General features: G+C 60.0%; 1 protein-coding gene across 7 annotated transcripts; it reads left to right on the top strand.

The window, feature by feature from the left end:
* Positions 1-2209: 2209 nt before the first annotated feature.
* Positions 2210-20122, top strand: CELF6 (CUGBP Elav-like family member 6). 7 transcript variants are annotated; one of them, XM_032700038.1, is made up of 13 exons: positions 2210-2459; positions 6193-6275; positions 12602-12650; positions 14138-14266; positions 14373-14452; positions 14892-15035; positions 15394-15538; positions 15609-15758; positions 16121-16183; positions 16980-17060; positions 17167-17310; positions 18531-18671; positions 18889-20122. In XM_032700038.1, the coding sequence occupies exons 1-12, from the start codon at positions 2210-2212 to the stop codon at positions 18656-18658; spliced, it is 1446 nt and encodes a 481-aa protein (XP_032555929.1). In that variant the 3' UTR covers positions 18659-18671; positions 18889-20122. The 7 variants fall into 7 exon arrangements, with proteins under 7 accessions (XP_032555929.1, XP_032555936.1, XP_032555930.1 ...); XM_032700045.1 differs by having other exon boundaries at positions 2253-2459; positions 14141-14266; XM_032700039.1 differs by having other exon boundaries at positions 2320-2459; positions 16983-17060.

Here is a 20122-nt window from a genome sequence, read left to right as displayed (position 1 = left end):
GGGCCTGGGATGCTCCATGGGGGACCCCCCAACCCAGCGCCTTCCACTAGAGCCTGGTATTGTGATCCAGGTTAAGCATCGTGCCAAAATGGTCCCATCTTCCCAGGGTGTCTGCACCAGCACCCCTCCAAATCCACCATGCTGGGAGTGGCTCTGTGACATTCCTACCCTTGGAAGGGCCGGGATCCCGGGAGCACCCCGCTCTCCCCGCCGCGGAGTCGCCGGGTGGTCCGTTCCTTCCAGAACATCTATTTTGGTCGCGTAAAACTTGCTGGGGAGCAGGAACAGGGAACAGGCAGCGTGTGAATCACTCGGGGCCAACGGGTTTAAAAATAAACCCAAGCGGCAGCGAGGAGCAGCCGCCAAGCCCCCGGATTCCGGCAGGATTGTGCTCCCAGCATCCCCAACCCACCCGTGGGCGCCGGCACCGGCCAGGGGGGTTTACTGGGACACGCGGGCACGTGTCTGCTTGTAAACCCGTGTGTGCATCATGTGTGTGCTTGTAAACATGTGTGTGCATTGTGTGTGTGCTTGTAAACATGTGCATTGTGTGTACTTGTAAACACGTGTGTTCATCACGTGTGCTTGTAGATGCGTGTGTGTTGTGTGTGCATCGTGTGTGCTTGTAAACACGTGCTTGTAAACACGTGTTCATTATGTGTGCATCTTGTGTGTGCTTGTAAACACATATGTGCTTGTAAACACATGTTCATTATGTGTGCATCCTGTGTGTGCTTGTAAACACATGCACACACTTCCACAAGTGTAGTTCTGGGTCCTCACGCACATGCACTCATGCACACGCTTGCACACACGTGCATACAGGCCTTTGCACGTATGTGCACATGCTTGCACACATGGGCTCTTGCACACATGTACACTCCATGTACATGCTTGCACGCACATGCGACTCCTTGCAGACATGCACTTGTGGACAGGCTTGCACACACATCCATGGGGGCAGGTGCACACATGTGCCCTCAAACACTTGCACAAATGCGCACACAGTTGCACACGTGCATTTGGGTCCTTGCACACACGTGCACTCATGCACACGCTTGCACACACGTGCCTGTGGGTCCTTATAAGCACATACATTGCTGTGCATGCTTGCACACGCGTGCACACTTGCACACACATGCAAATTGCACAGGCTCACACACAGGCCTGCAACTGTGCGTGCCTGTGCACGCCCTTGCCTGTACTTGCACACGTGTGCACTCTTGCTGCCACATGTGCACGCTTGCAGCACATGTATGTGCTTGCACACGCTTGCACACACAGCATGGCACGTGCTTGAACATACACGCCCGTGCTTGTGTTGACTGGCACACCCACAGCACCCTTGCACACCCACATGCCCACGCAGCACACGCTTGCACACTCACACAACTGCACACGCGTGGTAGTGCCAGGGAAGCCGGGCACCCCCAGCTGCTGCTCTGGGACTATATAATTAATTAACGACCACACCAGGTATTAAAGCCACTCAGTCTAATTACAGATTTTTTGGGTGACGTGGGGTGCAGCAGGGAGGGGATACATTTAGGGGGCGATGAGGGGGATGGGGGGTTGCAGAGCATGCCGGGGGTGATGGGAGGGACGGGGGGGCTGATGGGGGTGATGGAGGATAACGAGGGACGTAGGGGGCAATGGACCGGGAGGGTGATGGGGATGATGGGGGTGATGGGAGACATGGGGGTGATGGGGGACACGAGGGGGGTGATGGACCAGGAGAGTGATGGAGATGATGGCAATGATGGGGGCGATGGGGATGATGGGGGGAGTGATGGGGGTGACGGAGGTTGATGGGGGGGCGATGGGAATGATGTGGGACCCAGGGGTGATGGACCGGGAGGGCGATGGGGGTGATGGGGGTGATGGGGGGGCTCCGGGCCAGCCCGGCAGGGGGCAGCAGTGGGCGGAGCCCTCCGCCCCTCTCCCCGCCCCTCATCCTGATTGGCCACTGCTCCCTCATTATGCTAATACGGCGCGGCTGGGCGGGGCCGGCTGGCTGACGTCACGAGCCCGCGGGCGGGCGCGGGCCGAGCCGAGCCGAGCGGGGCCGAGCGGGGCGGTGCCGAGCGGGGCCGAGCGGGGCCGGGCCGAGCCGAGCGGAGCCGAGCCTAGCCGAGCCCAGCCGAGCCCAGCCGAGCCGAGCCGAGCCGAGCGGGGCGGTGCCGGGCGGGCGGGCGGTGCCGGGCGGGCCATGGCGGCGGCGGCGGCGGCGGCGGGCGAGGCGGCGGGGGCGGCGTTCAGCACCGCGAACAGCGGCCGGGTGAACGGGCTGAGCCGCCCGCCCGGCGCCATCGCCATGAAGGACCACGACGCCATCAAGCTGTTCGTGGGGCAGATCCCGCGCAACCTGGAGGAGAGCGACCTCAAGCCGCTCTTCGAGGAGTTCGGCCGCATCTACGAGCTCACCGTGCTCAAGGATCGCTTCACCGGCATGCACAAAGGTGCGGGGGCGCCGGGCCGGGGACACCCCCCGGGTGGGACACTGTGAGGGGGGCACCCGGGGATGAGGCTGGCCTGAGGGGAGGTATCGCTCAGGTGGGACACCCTGAGGGGGGGACGACTCTCAGGTGAGGTACCGCTCAGGTGGGACACCCTGAGGCGGGGGGGGGAAACCCTCAGGTGAGGTACTACTCGGGTGGGACACCCTGAGGTGCAGTGCCCTGAAACAGGGGGATCCCTCAGGTGGGAGACCCCTGACATATGGCACCTGAGTATGGGGCACCCCTGGGGTGGGACATCCCGCGGTAGGGGAGACCCTTCCAGTGAGGGACCCCTCAGGTGGAGCGTCCTGAGGTGGGGGGAACCCCTCAGGTGAGGGGTCCTGTGCCTCAGGTGGGGTGCCCTGATGTGAAGACACCCCTGAGGTGAGGTACCCCTGAGGTGGGACGCCCTGAGATGGGGCACCCAGATGTGGGGCTCTCCTGATGTGAGGTACCCCTCAGGTGGGATGCCTGAGGTGGAGTGCTCTGAGATAGGGGAACCCCTCAGCTGGGACACCCTGAGGTGGGAAAACATGAGGTCGAGGACCCTGATATAGGGGGACCCCTGATGTGAAGGCACACCTGAGGTGGGACATCCCTGAGGTGAAGGCACCCCTGAGTTGAATACTACTCAGGTGGGACAACCTGAGGTGTGGCACCTAACTACGGGGCACTGCTGGGGTTGAACATCCTAAGGTGGAGTGCCCCGAGATAGGGGTGGGTACCTGTCAGGTGGGACGTCCTGAGATGGAGCACCCCAAGACAGGGGAACCTCTGAGGTGGGACATCCCTGACATGGGACAACCCTGAGATGAAGACACACCTGAGGTGAGGTACCTTGGAGGTGGGACACTGTTGAGGTAAAGACACTCAAATATGTGGCACCCCTGAGGTGAAGGCACTCCTGAGGTGGGATAACCTGAGGTGGAGCACCCCGAGGTACAGGTACCCCTCAGGTGGGACACTTTGAGATATGGCACCCATGGTCTGCAAGCACCCCTGAGGTGGGACATGCTGGCATGGGGCACTTCTGAGATGGGGATACCCCTGAGGTGGTGTACCCTTGAAATGGAGGTACTTCTCTGGTGGGACACCCTGAGGTGGGGCACACTGAGGTGGGGCACCCCTCAGTTGAGTTACACCTGAGGTGGAAGTACCTTGATCTGGAGGTACCCATAAGTATGGGGCACCCCAAGGAGGGGATACCCCTGTGGTGAAGGTACCCCTGAGCTGGGGGCACCATTGAAATGGAGGTACACTTGACATGGGCCACACTGCTATGGGGTACCCCTGAGGCGGAAGTACATCCGAAGTAGGGACATTCCCGTATCAGGCATCCCTAAGGTGGAGGCACCCCTGAGGTGAAGGTACATCTGAGGTGGGGGCATCCCAGTATGGGGCATCCTAAGACTGGGGTACCCCAGAGGAAGAGGCCCCCACCAAAGGTGGAAGAACCTCTAGGATAGGGACACCTTGGGGGCACCCACGTCGGGGGCACCCACCTGGGGTTAGGGTGCTGCCGTCTGTCTTGGGGACACCCTGGGATCGCAGCACTGCAGGGCTGGGAGCACCCCAATGGATTTTGGGACACTGTCTGGGTTGGGGGCACCTGTCTGGCACTGAGGCACCCACATGAGTTTTGGGTACCACTGGAGTTGGAGCATCCCTGGGATGGAGGCACTCACCAGGTATCAAGGCACCCAGCACGGATGGGACCTCCCCTACCTGCACTCTGCCCCCAGTGCTGTGTGGCACCGTGGCATGGGGTGCAGAGCACCAGCACCCCGAGTAGTGACACCCCAAGGGGCTCACACGGCACCTCTGGGGCCCCTCCAGAAACCCCCTCCCGTGAGCTGGGGTCTGTGACGCTGGAGCAGTGTCAGGGCACCCCAGTGTCACCCAGGCAGGATCCACACGCTGTCACCGAGCCCCTGTGCCACGGGCAGCACCTGTTTCACCACGACTTTTGGGAAGCCGAAACTCAGCACCTGCGGATGTGGCCACGTCAATGCCCTTTGGCCGTGGGGCAGCCGCCTGGACTCCACCATTCTCAGCACCGTGGCCTCTGAAGTGTCTCCAGGTGCCTCTGAAGCTGTTTGTGTGCCCGGAACAATGGGATTTGCACCTTTCCAGGCCCCCTCAGCGCTCCTTCCATCACGGGCTTCAACGGCTGCGGCCCAGCCGCGTGATTTAATTGCGGACACTCCTCCAATTTGAACGGCATCCTCCCTCCCGGCGAGCCTCTGGAGCGGAATCGCTCCCGCGCCTGCCCTCCAAACTTCTCCGGAACACCCGGGCACTGTCCACATTGTCGCCTGCAGGGAAAAGGGGAAAAAAAAAGAGAGAAAGAAGAGCGCAGAGGAGGAAGCCAATGTGATTGCGGATGGTAAACACTGGAAATGGCACCGGGACTGAGGCGAGCTGCTGTGCTGATCTCCACTTCCCACCCGCAGTGATTGTATCCAGGGGGGATCTCTCCTTGCTCCCCACGAGGGCAGATGTCCCCAACACCCCGAGGCAGGTGAGGGACCTCATCCCTCGGTGTCCCCCACCCTGCTGCCGCACTGCCTCTCCTCCCAGGCACGCTGATTGTACTTATTAAGAGTTATTAATACTTAATCAGCTGGCGGATTTAATTGTGCCAATATTAAAAATGCATCAATGTCAATTTTATTCATTAAATATTTACTTTGTTGAAGGAAAACTGTTTTGCTGCTGTTTTAATATCACTTTCAGATGCTTTTGGATGTGACCCCAGCAAACTGGGGGGGAGCCCTCGGGGAGGGAGCAGCACAGCGGCGGCACGAGGACCGGGAATGCTCTGGGAGAGATGGAGGGAAGAGGACGGGACCCTGTCCCCAGGGCTCGCTTGTCACCAGCTCCGCGTGAGCGAGCGGTTCGGCAGCGTGAGTCAGCGTGGGAAAACCTCACCCCAGGCGCATTCCCGATTCCCGAAGCACCGCGATGTCGGAGGAGCTGGAGCGCCTTCGCCACGCAAGTCTCATCCCAAGGAGGATGCTCAGGGCTGGGAGAAGTGTGGTGGCAAGCCAGGATGCGTGGCCTTGACACTGAGAGATCTTCTTCCTGGAGGATGTGGGCTGTGGCTTTCCCCAGAGCCTAGGGCTGGAGCAGCACTGCCCACGTGCTGCCTGCTCCTGCCTTGCTCCTTCGTCTATCCCACTGCTCCATCTCCCGCCCTGTTTTGGGGGTGAGCTGTGGCTGCACTGCTGCCCACCTGGGTGTCTGGGTGCCAGAGTACCAGGTTGCCACATGCCAGGGTGCTGGGCGCCAGGGCGAAGGGATGCAGGATGCCATGGTGCTGAGGTGCTGGATGTCACCATGCCAGGTTGCAGGGATGCTAGATGCCATTCTGCCAGCGTGCTGCAATGCTGGATGCCATGGTGCCAAGGGGCTGGATTCCACGGTGCCAGGATGCTCAGGTGCTGAATGCCACCATGCCAGGATGCTGGGGTGCTGGATGCTAGGGTACCAGGTGCCAGATGCCATGGTGTTGAGTACCAGGGTCCTGGGCTGTCAGGGTGCTGGGACGCTGGACACCATGGTGCTGGGGTGCTGGATGCCAGGGTGCTGAGACACCTCAGTGGCATGTTATCCATGCCACCAGTTCCCCGTGTGCCTGGGGCTCTGCGGCGGTGCCAGGCCAGACACTGATCCCTTCTCCCCATCTCCGCAGGCTGTGCCTTCCTCACCTACTGCGCCCGCGACTCGGCGCTGAAGGCTCAGAGTGCCCTGCATGAGCAGAAGACACTGCCGGGGGTAAGTGACACCGGGGGGTCGGGGTGAGCTGGGGTGGGGGCCGGTGGCACCTCCCTGGGGCGTGGGAGCCACTTCCAGTGGCCGCAAACCGAGGAATCGATTTTCCTGCCGCCCGCGTGCTGTTGCGCTTTCTGTGGGCTCCGACCTCCCGAGCTTAACAAAGTGAAAATAAATATTTAATTATTCGCCTAAATAAAAATCAATAGGCCCGCGGGTTGGCTGAGGAACGTGCCGGGGCCCGTGAATATCAATCCCTGCCGCGGGTGCGCGGGGCTGGCAGAGGGGGACGTGGGTCAAGGGGATGCGGCTTCCTGAGATGTGCTGTCACTGGGGTGACTGGGCGCTAGTAGGTTTAAGAGTTAATAGCCCATTTCGGCAGCCTAAAGGAGGCGGGGTCAGGCCCTGCCGTGAGGGAATCTCATCAGGCACACAGGTGAGGTGTATGGCTGCCATAGCTGCTGGGCCCATTCCACAGGGTGAGCACAGGGATGTCTGTGAGCATGTGCGTGCATGTGAGTGTGTGGGCACAAGCCCTGCCTGGGCACATGTTTGCGCACACCCCTCTGTGCCTGTGTGTTCGTGGTGGGCTTGGGGGGCATCCGGGCAGGTGTGGCTATGTGCTCAAACCCCTGTGTTGGTGCTCCCATCTGCGTGTGCTCACCTGTCTGTGCCTGAGCACACGTCACTGTGCTTGTGAACACTCCTCTGTGCCTGTGTACCCACCTCTGTGCTTGTGCACAGCCACGGGTGCTTGTGTACACACCTGTGTGTGCCTGTGAAAACACCTCTGTGCCTGTGCATGCACCTCCATGCTTGTGCACACCCACGTGTGCTTGTGCACCTCTCTACATGTGCACACCCCTCTGTGCTTGTGCATGCCTCCTGTACCTGTGCACACCCGTGTGTGCTTATACAATCCCCCTGTACCTGTGCTCACCCGTGTGTGCTTATACAATCCCCCTGTACCTGTGCTCACACCTCTATACCTGTGCTCACCCCTGTATACCTGTGCTCACCCCTGTACCTGTGCTCACACACGCTGTACCTGCTCACACCTGTGTACCTGTGCTCACACCTCTATACCTGTGCTCACCCCTCCACCTGAGCCCCCCTTCTCCCCCCCTTCCCCCCTCCTCTTTCCCCTCCCCTTCAGGCCCCGCCCCCGGCGCTGCGCGGGGGCGTGTCCAACCGGGGGGGCGTGTCCAGTCTGGGGGCGTGTCCAGTCTGGGGGCGTGTCCAGTCTGGGGGGCGTGTCCCACCGCGGCCTCGCCCCTCGGCCCAGCCCGGCCCGGCTCGGCTCGCCGGGGCTGCGGCCGCCCCGCCCCTGCCCCGCCCCCCGCGCAGCTGCGCGAGCCCAGCCGAACCGAGCCGAGCTCAGCCGAGTCGAGCCGAGCCCAGCCGAGCCGAGCCGAGCCCAGCCGAGCCGCCTCGGGTGGAGCCGCCGTGCCGGTCCGGCCGGTCCGGCCATGCAGCTGCCGCAGGTGCCGGCGCCCGGGCCGCGGCCGCCCGTGCTGTGGGTGCCCGCCGGGTCCAAGATCCTCTGCATCGAGGTAGGGCCCCGCCTTTGTCTGCCGCCGCCTCCGCTCCGCCCGGCCCGGCACGGCCCGGCACCGCCCGGCAGCCTCTGCCCGCGCCGGCGTGGGGGGGCTGAGCCCGGGGAGGTTGTAGGAGGGATGTGGGTGATGGTGAGGGGCTGTATCTGCTCCTGGGGATGGGCATGAAGGGATGTCGGCAGGGGTGATGGTGAAGGGATGTATCTGAACCCAGGGATGGGGATGGGAACGAGGATGGAGGGGTGTTGGTGAGGGGGTGTATCTGCTCCCAGGGATGGGCTGGGGGTGGGGATGAAGCAGCGTTGGTGATCAGGATGTGTTTGCACACAGGGCTCGGGATGAAGATGGAGGGGTGTTGGTGATCAGGATGTTTTTGCACACAGGGATGAGGATGGAGGGGTGTTGATGAGCAGGGTGCATCAGCATGCAGGGTTGGTGTGTGTGTTGGTGTGCAGGGTGTATCTGCACCCATGGATGGAGGATGTGGGTGTTGCAGGGTGTATCTGCACCCAGGGATGGGGATGGAGGGGTGTTGGAGAGTGGGTGTATCTGCTCCCAGGGATGGGGATGGAGGGGTGTTGCTGAGCAGGGTGTATCTGCAGCCATGGAAGGGGTGTGTGAGTGGGGGTGTTGCCGAGCAGGATGTATGTGCTCCCAGGGATTGGAATGGAAAGGTGTTGGTGAGGGGGTGTATCTGCACCCACGGATAGGGTGTGTGGGTGTTGTTGAGTGGGCTGTATCTGCACCCAGAGATGGGGTGCATGCACTGGCAGGGCAGTTGTTGGTGCTGAGGATGTATTTGCGCTCAGGGATAGGGATTGTGACTGTGTTTGTGTGTGTGGCTAAGAGGCTGTATCTGCATGCAGGGATGGGGAGCGTGTCGGCAGGGAGGTGTTGGTGAAGAGGTGTATCTGCATCCAGGAGTGAGCAGGGTGTTGGTGGGGGGTGTTGGTAGGGACTGTTGGTGAAGAGGTGTATTTGCAGGGAGGCTGTATGTGAGTGTGGGTGTCGGTGAGAAGGGTGTACCTGCTACCAGTGACAGGGTGTGTTGGTGAGCAGGGTGTATTTGCAGGCAGAGATGGAGAATGTGCACGCCTGTGTTGGTGAGGGTGTGTATCAGCCCCCAGGGATGGGTTTAGTGTCAGTGTGTTGGCTGGAGGGTGTATTTTTCCACCCTGGTTTGTGTGTGTGTGCGGTTGCAGGTGTACAGGGGGCAGTGCTTGGGGGATGCTGTGCCCACAGGTGGTGCAGGGGGGTGGGCATGCGTTGGCGGGGGTACAGCTTTGTCCCCCTCCGGGTGTGCACAGGTGGGTGTTGGTGGGTGTGCAAGTGTGTCAGTGTCTCTATGTGTGTGTGTGTGTGTAAAGAGGTGCTGGGGGTGTCTTTGCCCCCAGAGACGGTGACAGGCTGTGGGTGTGGGTGCACGTGGGCCAGGGGGGTGGCGGTGGTGGGGCTGTGAGTGTGTGCAGGGGGTGAGCAGAGTGCAGGTGTGCATGCAGGTATCGCACAGGCCCCCACACTGGGGGTGTGCTGGGAGCTGCTCAGGTGTGCTCAGGTGTGCACAGGTATGCTCAGGTGTGCACCGGGCCCCAGTGTGGGTGGGTGGGGTGGGGGTGCTGCTGGGGAGTGCTGTGGCCATCCAGGGCGGTGTCCTGGAGTGTCCCTGTGTCCATAAAGGGCTCCTGGGGGTCCCGCTGTGGGTTCTGCAGTGGCAGCGGGGAAACTCAAGCGAGGGCTGTTGTGCCCCAGTGCTGGCTGTGCACCCCGGGGCGTGTGCCCGCGGCTGTGCAGGATCCACGGCCACGGGGAGGGTGCTGTGGGTGCTGTGGGGGTGCGTGGGGGTTCATGAGGGCTCGGGGAGTGCGGGTGCACACGGGGCTGGGTGCAGTGGGTGCGTGGCCACACGTGGGTGCGCAGCAGTGCTGGTTGTGCAGCTCTGCGTGGGCACGAGCGCGCGGCCGTGCCAGGGGTGTGTCAGTGGGTGGGTGGGTGGGTGGGTGTGCATGGAAGGTGCTGGGTGGTCTGTGGTGGTGCTAAGGGGTGTGTGGGTGTGTGGCTGTAGGGGGGTGTGGCTGTGCAGGGGGTGTGCCAGGGTGGCCGTGCACGTGCAGGGCTGTGTGGTGGTGTGATTGTTCCTAGGCTGGCTGTGTCCCTCACTGTGGGTCACCCCTGGGCTTTGGCAGGGTGTTCCCATGATGGGTGACTGCCTGTAACCCAGTTTCTGTCTCCCTGCACCGGGTGTTGGCTGCCTGGGGGCCCCAGCGTGACGTGGACACCAGGCTCCCATGGGTGCCTGCTGCTCCAGCGTCACCTGCCACCTCCATCTCGGCTCATTTGGATGCGTGGTGGCCTGCTGGATCCTCCAGCTGTTGGTTTGGAGGAGGAGGAGGAGGATGGAGGAGGATGCTGAAGAAGGAACAAAGGCCAGAAGTGACCCTGTTTCCCCTGCCAGTGATTCATCATGGACTGGCTCTCCCCAGTGCCCAGGCAGTTGGAGGGGTCCAAATTTGGGTGGGGGACAGTGCCCAAGCGATCAGGAGGTGGTTTAGCAACCCATGGTGACCCCTGTGCTGTGGGGCAGGGATGGTTTGGCCATGGGGTGCTGTAGCTGGGGCTCTGTGGGGTGACGGTGATGGTGAGTGCTGGGACACCCCAACTAGGGTCTCCTATGACCATGGCCTTGGGGTTGGGGAGATGGATGGTAGCTGGGGGGTGGATGTGTGGGTGCTGTGGGGGTGGAAAGGTGGGTGATAGGGAGATGGGGGATGGATGGGTGCCGTGGGGATGGATGGGTGTTGGGACTTTGGAGGGTGCTATAGGGATGGATGGGTGTTGGGGGACGGATGGATGGATGTGTGTGTGTTGGGGATATGGATGGATGCTATGGGGAGGGATGGATGCTATGGGATTAGATGTTGGGGAATGGATGGATGGATGTTGGTGATATGGATGAATGCTATGGGAATGGATGAGGACAGGTGCTGAGGGCATGGATGGATGCCAAGGGGATGGATAGGTGTTGGGGAATGGATGGATGAGTGTTGGGGATATGGATGGGTTCTAGGGAATGAGTGTTGGGGGATGGATGGGTGAATCCTGGGGGGAAGATGGATGTGTGGGTGATTGTGTGGGTGTCTGGGATGGGTGAATGCAAGGATGGGTGTTGGGGGGTGGGGAGAATGGATGAAGGGCTGTTGGGTGGTGACGGTGTGGACACAGTGCAGGGGTGCTGTGGGGACAGCTGGGCGCAGGCGGAGGTCTGAGTGGCACAGGAGCTGGTGCAGGGGGTCACCAGGCACCTCATAATGGGCATGTGGCAATGCCAAGGATGGCAAACCCCCCTTTTGGGGGTGTCCAGAGGCTGGGGCGGTTTCTCCCCAGCGTGGTGCAGCAGCCCTGGGGTAGGTTAAGCCAGTCCCTGAGGCCTGACATTTATAAACATCAGCCGCTCCCGGGGAATCAATACAGTTTAATAACCGGCGAGCGGAGACGGGAGACACATCAAAATGACACTCTGCGGCTCCGTAAATGTTATTCTAAATCATCCTCGCTGGGTTTATTGCATTAAGCACACAGCAGCGGGCACGGGAAATTTATTCCAGCAAAGGCCATCACGCTGGGAAATAGGGCCGGCGGGTCAGTGCAGGGGGAGCAGCCCCCCCAAAACTGGGGTTCCCTCCTCCTGGCTGCAGCAGGGATGTGGGGGACAGGGGGTGCTGCTTTTAGGGTCCTGTTGCTGTCACAGCCTCCTGGGTCTGGGGTGAGCTGAATCCTGCCCTGTACAGGGTGGATGTTCGGGGGGCTGGTGACATGGATGGATGAGGTGTCCCTTGGTGCCACCCTGTGCCACCCAGTGGCTTCTGGGGACTCAAACCCTTCCCTGGACCATCCCCAGCTCTGCGCTGACATTTCTCTCCGCGTTTCCCTGGAGACGAGGCGGTTGCTGTGGAAACCTCCCTCCTCTTCTCTCTTCCCCATCCTCTTCCTCGCCCTGATGCGAGGGGGACTGGCTCTGCCCCCATGCAGCCCCGAAATTTGGGGACCCCCTCCAAGGGTGTGGTGGGGGCACCCTGGGATGGGGCTGCACATGCGCGTGGGGGCGACTGTCCCATGTGTGCTCGAGGTGTGTCCGTGTGCGCACCCCCGCGCCGTCATGCGTGACATCTCGCCGTTGCCGTGACGACCCCATCGAGCACATGGCTCGGGCTCCGCAGCATCGCGGGGGAAGCACGCTTGTTGCCATGGATACGGCCATAATTGTAGCATTTTTCGGCTAAAAGAGGGGAAAAAGGAGGGGGAGAGAGGAGGAGAAATGGCTCCATGGGGCAGCGGGCCAGGGCTGTGTGTGCCCGCCCGGCGTGTCCTGCTGCACACACGTGTCACACTCGCGGGTACACACGGCGGGGACAAGGAGAGGCCGAATTTGGGTGAGGTTTGGGGAAAGGAGGGCGGTGGTGCCGGAGGGGCTGGGGCTGGCGGGGTGCTGCTGCTGCCTCTGCAGTCCTTTGCAGTCGAGGAAAGTGGGCAGGCAGCCAAGCCTGGCACCGGCAGCCCGGCGGGCGCCTGCAGCACCGGGTGCCCATCCCTGGGGCCGGAGCATCGCCCTCCACATGTGGCATCCCCAGGTCAGCGTGGCCGCGAGCCCCAGATCTGTTCTTGCACGGCTCTTGTTCCTGGCTCCCTGTGCCACTCTGGGGCCAAATCCTGCTGTTCCCCATGGAAAGGGTTCAGGGGGCACCGCACTGACCACCTGCTCCCCCTTGTGTGTTGCAGATGAACCGCCCCATCCAGGTGAAGCCGGCCGACAGCGAGGGCCGAGGAGGTAGGTCCCTACCCAGGTTCCCTGGCTGCCTGGCACGGACAGGGGTGCACAGGGTCACCTGGGGGAAATGGGGCACACGATGGCATCGCGGGGGCCACCGCAGGGAGTTTGGTTTGCAGAGAAACCATGAAAAGAGCTTCCTTTGCTGGTGGCATCCAAACCCGAGTGCAGAGCAAATGCCATCTTGTCTCTCCCTGCCCTGCCAGCTGGGATGTCATCCTGGGAATGTCCTGACATCATCCTGATGTCATACCATGAGCATCTCGACATCCTGGGGGGCACAGGGTGAGCCAGCTGCCCTCCCACACTGCCCTTATCTACCAAAGAAGCCAATTCCCTGCCCAGCGTTGCCTGCAGGGCCCCCAGCAGAGTCAGGGTGCAGGAGTTGGCTGCACATGGCCCGAGCCCCTCTCAAACAGAAACTGCCACCCCCCCCCCCCCCCAAATTTTCCATGGGCATTCGCAGTTCATAGGGCTGCACCGTTTCCAGGCTGAGGTGATAATGTGGGCAAAAATCACAGCAATTGGATCAAAATCCCACATTTGCTGTGTCGCTGGGCAGGTAGGCGCACTCGGACACGTGGGATACTCCCGTGGGGCCCCTTACCCTCGGCAGGACAGCCGAGGTAGATACCCCCCTATTCAAACCCCGTTATTAAACACGCTGGGAGCTGGTCCCAGCACGTCCCAGAGGGACCTGGCAAATAAATTACCCACTTACCGAGCGTACTTGGTGAAGCATTAAAAATCGATGGGCGAGCTGGGGCTCCTGGCTCCGGCCCCTCACCCGGGAGGCGACACTGGGCCGCCCAGCCCGCTATCCCCGGCCGCCCTCGCCGGGAGGTGGTTTATATTTAACCAGACAACACACAAGCATTATTCCCTTAACTAATTTTCCCGGTACCTTAACGGGCAGAGCATTCATCGTCTCCTGCCATTATTTATTTATTTCCCCGGCAACGCTCTTGACAGGGCACCTTATTTTCTTTGTCAAATGCCATTAGCGTGCGGCGGGAGCGCGCGGCCGCACAAGACAGATGCTGGTAATAATCATGAAGTTCTCATTATTTACTCTCCCTTCTCTTGTGTTTGGGTTATTGATGTCCCCCGGGCACGGCTGGAGGCTGCGGGTTGTTCTGTGAGTCGATCATGTGAAGGCGATCGCGGCTGGTTTGTGGGTTCTCTTTGTTCCCTGCCGCATCCCGCCTCAGCGCCGGGGGAGTCGGCCCCTCTATCCCTGGGGAAAGCCCCAGCTCCACTCCCTAAAGTGACAGCTCTTCCCAGCTTCACCCCTCAGCAATTTCCCCACAGGAGAGCTTTTCCCATTCTGGGTGTTTTGTAGGACGGAGGTGGTAAACCCAGGATTGTTGTCATTCCCTCCCCGTGCTCCGCTGCCACCCGGCTCTTCCCCTCCACGCACCATTTGTGATGAGGGGATGGGATGGGAAGGACATCCTGCTCTGCAATGGCCTTGGTTTTGTTTTTAGAAGACAGGAAGCTCTTTGTGGGCATGCTGGGGAAGCAACAGAGTGAGGACGATGTCCGCCGCCTCTTTGAGCCCTTCGGCCAAATCGAGGAGTGCACCATCCTGCGAGGGCCTGATGGAGCCAGCAAAGGTGGGCTTTGGGGTGCTGGGTGGGCACCTTGTGGACCCACAGTGGCCAAATCCAACCTGTGCAGTGGCCAAATCCAACCTGTGCTGTGTCCCTTCTGTGTCCTTAGGTTGTGCCTTTGTGAAATACGGGAGCCATGCCGAGGCACAGGCTGCCATCAACAGCCTGCACGGCAGCCAAACCATGCCGGTAAGTGCCAGGCTCGCACCCTGCCCCATCTGACCCTGCCTAATCCCATCACCAGCTAATTTGATCGTCCCTCTAATTGGATCAAAATCCTACAGACCAGCAATTTGTTGGCCACATCACCCCGAGGTTCCTCCTTGCCGGGCGCTGAGCCCCAGAGGTGGGAGAGCGGAGCTAATTCCCTCCGTGCTGGAGATAGGGGCTGTTTAATTAATGCTGAAGGTCAAAACTGAACGAGGAGGGGAAAAAAGGAAGCAGAGGTCAGGGAGCTGCCACCTGGGAGAAAAACTGGCTATAATTAGACCTCCCATCGATCGCTGGCTGCTGCCAAGCTGGGCAATGTCCCCGGGAGCGAGGATGCTGCCAGCACCCACAGTTGGGGACACGCTCTGGGGTCATTGCCGGTGTCCTGCCATCAGCCCCATCTTCCCTCCTGCCTCAGGGCGCCTCGTCCAGCCTGGTGGTGAAGTTTGCAGACACGGATAAGGAGAGGACCCTGCGTCGGATGCATCAGATGGCGGGGCAGCTGGGCATCTTCAACCCCATGACCATCCAGTTTGGCGCCTACGGGGCCTACACACAAGCGGTAGGAGCTGCTGCACACCGGGGGGTTTTTGGGAGGCCCCGTAGCTGCGGGGTGGCTGGTTTGGCCCATGAAAGTACCAGTGCCAGGGGGTGCAGATGCCTGTCAGGGCTGGTGTATCCCCGTTTAGGGGTACACAGAGGGCTTCACCCTCTGAGTGAGGGTGGCTGTAGGGCACAGTACTCCCATATTTAGCGTCACCTGGGCCTCTTCCTGTCCCCAGGTCTGGCAGCAGGTGGCATTTATTCCTCTGAGCCCCCGTGTGCAGGCACAAAGCGGGAATGCTAATTTACCCTGTCTTCTCCCTCCTTCTCTCTGCCTCCTGCACTCTTTCCCCTTTTCCCCCCTTTCTTTCCCTAAGATCATGCAGCAGCAGGCAGCCCTGATGGCAGCTGCCCAGGGCACTTGCCTCAACCCCATGGCCGCCATCGCCGCCGCCCAGATGCAACAAATGGCCGCCTTCAACGTCAGCGGGCTGGTGGCCGCCCCCCTCACCCCCTCTTCAGGTATGACCCCCCTCCATGTGCCTCTCAGCACTCTTGGGGGGGCTGCCAGCGCTGACACCCCCTCCCGCAGGTACGAGCACCCCCCCGGGGATCAGCACGGCGCCGGTGCCCAGCATTGCCGCGCCCATCGGCGTGAACGGCTTCAGCCCCCTGCCACCCCAGACCAACGGGCAGCCCGCCTCCGACACCATCTACACCAACGGCATCCACCCCTACCCAGGTACCCTCCTCCACTGCCCGGGGGCTCTGCCATGGCTCCCAGGGCTGGGGACATCCCTCAGGGCTGTGGACGCTCCCTGGGCCTGGGGACATCCCCCGGGGCTGGGGACACATGCTCAGCTCATGCTGGACACTCCAGGGGCGCTTCCCACCCCGGGAATACGCTGGATAGACCAGTCATGCGCCGATCCCTACTGAATTTCCTCCTCCCATGGTGTTGTAAGCAGTACAGGGAAGAGGGAATTCGGGCAGGGAGCACCTCTACCCCTCCTTGGCGGTGCTTGGCCCAGCCCTTTCCCATGGGAGCTGTGCATCCCTGGCTTTCTCTGGCTTATTCTCTCTTTCTTTCTTTTCTCTTCCCAGCTCAAAGCCCCACGGTGGCAGACCCCCTCCAGCAGGCCTATGCCGGCATGCAGCACTATGCAGGTCTCAAACTCTGCTTCCCTCCCCTTCCCTCTCTCTCCTCTTTGCTCCTCACCCTTAATTTTGGGAGTTGAATGTCACCATGAGGTTGAGCATTGGGTTGAGGCAGCGTGTGTGGGCACGGATTGATGAGGGGAGCACCAGGTGCTGTGGCCTGGCAGGAGCTCCAGGGCAGTGATGAGGGTGATGCCAATGAAAGCACCATCCCCTCATCCCATCAACATGGATGTGCTCCTGGCCCGGCCCTCCATGCAAATTTTGGATGGGGGAAAGAGAGTTTTAATGTCCATGGAATTGAGAGGACTCTGTGGGGAGGCCTGGCAGTGGCACCTGGGAGAGGGGGCAAGGTTTGGGAGGTAATGGAGACACCAGAGGTCCTTGGATGTTCGTCATGTGGCCAAATCTGATGGCCAAGGGGATGGGCTGTGGGGAGAAGGGAGTCAAAGCCTCCCATGGAAGTGTGTCGAGCCCAGCAGCTGTTTCTTTATGAACACTGACAGCAACATCCAGATTTTCAACAGCAAATCGAGTTTTGGACCCCAAATGTTTGGGGTTTTTCAATCAAAAGTGCCATCTTTCCTCAGCCTTGAGTCTGTATTACTGCTATCACAAACATCCCTCCTGGGGGAGCCATTCCCGCATCCCTAGTGTGCCGGGAAGGGTGGGAGAGGCAGAGCCAGCAGCCCTGGGGCAGGAGAGGCACCTCCATTGCAGGTGACAGTGGGGCACATCCCCATCCCAGCCCTTCCCGGGGCTGGGACAGATGCTGTGGCCTCAGCTCCGTGTTTCTCTCTTCCAGCAGCATATCCCACTGCCTATGCTCCCATCAGCCAAGCCTTTCCCCAGCAGGCACCGCTCATCCCGCAGCAGCAGCGAGAAGGTGAGGGGTGGGAGTCACCCCTCTGTGGGGCTGGGGGCTCCTCGGTGTCCCCCCAGGGTGATCCCACCTCATGGCTCACGTGTGCTGTCCTTTGTGTGTCACCCAGGTCCCGAGGGCTGTAACCTGTTTATTTATCACCTGCCCCAGGAGTTCGGGGACGCGGAGCTCACGCAGATGTTCTTGCCTTTCGGCAACGTCATCTCTGCCAAAGTCTTTGTGGACCGTGCCACCAACCAGAGTAAATGCTTTGGTAAGTCCCGGGGTGTGGCTCTCCCTGGTGTCCCAGCTTGGGGCTCCAGCTGTCCTCAGCATCCCAGCTCAGAGGTCCAACTCTCCTCAGCATCCCAGCCTGGAGCTCTGGCTCTTCCTCAACATCCCAACTCAAGGGTCCAGCTCTCCTCAGCATCCCAGCCCAGGGGTTCAGGTTTCCTCAGCTTCCCAGCTTAGAGATCCAGCTCTCCTCAATATCCCAGCTCTCTCCAGTCTCCAGCCTGGGGGTCCCATTCTCCCTCCTTGGCTCTTCCCAGTGTTCCCAGCTCAGGGGTCTGGCTCCACCCAGCATCCCCATGTTGGGGGTCTGGCTCTCTCCAGTGTCCCCAGCTCAGGGGTCTGAGCATCTCCATCTTGGGGATCTGTCTCTCCCCAGTGTCTCTGCTTGGGAGTCCATCTCTCTCCAACATCTCATTTTGGAGTCTGTCTCTTCCTTGGTCTCCAGCTCAGATGTCCATGTCTCCCTGATATCCCCAGCTCAGGGATTCATCTCTCTCTCTCGCAGACCTTGGTGTCCCCACAGACCCTGTCACCTTGGTGTCCCCATAGACTCTGTCAACTCAGTGGTGTCTTTGGAGGCCCCATCACCTCAGTGTCCCAACAGACCCCGTCAGTCTTGTGTCCCCACAGACCTGCAGGCCTTGGTTTCCCCACAGATCCTGCAGCCCCCCAGTGTCCCTGCAGCCCCCATCACCTTGGTGTTCCCACAGACCCTCAGACCTTGGTGTCCCCATAGATCCTGTCACCTCAGTGTCCCTGCAGCCCCCATCACCTTGGTGTTCCCACAGACCCTCAGACCTTGGTGTCCCCACAGATCCTGTCACCTCAGTGTCCCTACAGCCCCCATCACCTTGGTGTCCTCACAATCCCCACCAATTTGACAGACCTTGTCACCCCAGTGACCCCACAAATCCAATCCCATAATGTCCCTGCAGACCACTCCAGTGCCCCTGTGGACCCTCCTATGCTGGTGTCCCCACAGACCCTGTCACCTCAATGTCCCTGCAGACCTTGGTGTCCCCGAACACGCCGTCAGCCTGTCACCCAGTCCCCTGCAATCTGGGGTTGTGCTGTCACCCCACAACTCCCTCTCCCAGCACCCCTAACACAGGAGCATCCTGTGGGATTTCAGTGCCTGTGCTGAGGTGAAGCAGCTGCCTGTGATGTCTGTGGTGACAAACCCCGCTGTCCCCTCCCCAGGTTTCGTCAGTTTTGACAATCCGACGAGCGCCCAGGCGGCCATTCAGGCCATGAATGGCTTCCAGATTGGCATGAAGAGGCTAAAAGTCCAGCTAAAGCGGCCGAAAGATGCCAACAGACCCTACTGACCCCAGCAGAGAGGTGAGGGGGGGCCTGGCCCACGGTACCTGGGGGGGTCGTGGCAGTCGGGGTGGGCCCCCCCAGGGCATCGCTGTGTTATGTCCCTGAGCGTGTGCAGGGATCTCTGTGCCTGGGACCCTCTGTGTGCGTGTTCCCAATAGATCTGGGTCCTTCCCTGCCTCCTTCCCTCCCTCCATCCCCCAGGAACCAGGTTAACAGCCCCTTCCCTCTTTTTCAGGTCGGGCGTCCCGCGGTGTCTGACGACTTTCCCCTTCCCCAAGTGCAGTATCCAAACCCGTAACTCTCTTTCTTTGCTACACATCCCGGAGGAGGAAGAGGAGGAGGAGGAGGAGGAGGAGGAGGAGGAGAAAATGGTGAAGAAGAGAGTGTTTTGGTCGTAGCTTTTCCTTTTTGAATTTTTTCCCAAACTGGTCTTGTTTGTTATTTAACGGGAACGAGAGGAAGACAAGGAAGGAGGGGAGCGATGCGACGCCGGGGCTGCGATTCGCCGCCGGCCGCTCGCCGGGACTCACCAATCCCTCACCGGGAAAGGGCCGGCGGCCCCCGGGCAGCGGGGCCACGATCTACCTTTGGTTTTGGGGTTGTTTTTTTTTTTTTTAAAGCACTCATTTGCTGCTACCGATTTCCCAGGAGAAACGAGGAAAAGAGGCTCCAAATGGATTCTTAAACCAAAGCCGGTGGGACGGGACCAGCCTCGGGCGCTTCACCTGGAGGATGCTTGTTTGGAAAAATAAAGAAACGGCAAGATTTTCCTTTTTCCCTGCGATGGGGGAAAAAAAAAGAAGGATCAAAGTATGTTGGACTTATAGAAGATATATATAAATAAGTATATATATATATATATCCCATGGAGCAGGGCGGCGGGACACGCGCTTCCCCTGCTTGTCACTGGCACAGGGACATAGGATTACTTGTTTCAGAGTCATATCATTCCTTAGAGTTTAGGGACCAAAGGACTATTGCTTTTTTTAAATATATCTATAAATAAATTAATTTAAAAAAAAAAACAACAAAACACACAAAAAAACGTTGGGAAAGGAGGAGAAAAATCCAACAAAAATTAAGAAGGTTGAGTAAAACCCTCAGGCGTTCAGAGCCGTGAGCGTTTCCTACAGGGCTTGGATTTGTGGGGCTCAAGGGCTCGGTTTTGGGGGCCAGTTCGTGGCTGGGGATGGGGGGATACAAAGGGGATTTTTGGGGGGGCTGCGGTGGCTCCCCCAGCCCTGTGGCCCAGGGGGAGTCGGAGCCCCTCGGTCGCCTCTGGGCGAGGGCGGAGTGATGCCGGTCCTTTGCATTTCGGGTTGGTTTGGGGGGTTTTTTGGGTTGGGGATTTTTTTTTTTTCAGCCAAAAAAAAAAAGTAAAAAAAAAAAAAAAAAAGAAAAAAAAAAGAAAAATGTGAGGTTTCGGCAGAAACAAAGCGAAGCGAAATAAACTTATTTTGTCAAACTCG

The sequence above is a fragment of the Chiroxiphia lanceolata genome, chromosome 12 (assembly GCF_009829145.1).
Source record: "Chiroxiphia lanceolata isolate bChiLan1 chromosome 12, bChiLan1.pri, whole genome shotgun sequence".
NCBI classification, from domain to species: domain Eukaryota; kingdom Metazoa; phylum Chordata; class Aves; order Passeriformes; family Pipridae; genus Chiroxiphia; species Chiroxiphia lanceolata.
This window is presented reverse-complemented; position numbering and strand designations above follow the sequence as displayed.

Excerpts from the sequence above, each read along its gene's own strand:
- CELF6 (XM_032700038.1), top strand. The coding sequence starts at position 2,210 with ATGGCGGCGGCGGCGGCGGCGGCGGGCGAGGCGGCGGGGGCGGCGTTC. Across the intron at positions 2,460-6,192 it reads CTTCACCGGCATGCACAAAG|GCTGTGCCTTCCTCACCTAC; the intron begins GTGCGGGGGCGC and ends CCATCTCCGCAG. Across the intron at positions 16,184-16,979 it reads CGGCATGCAGCACTATGCAG|CAGCATATCCCACTGCCTAT; the intron begins GTCTCAAACTCT and ends TCTCTCTTCCAG.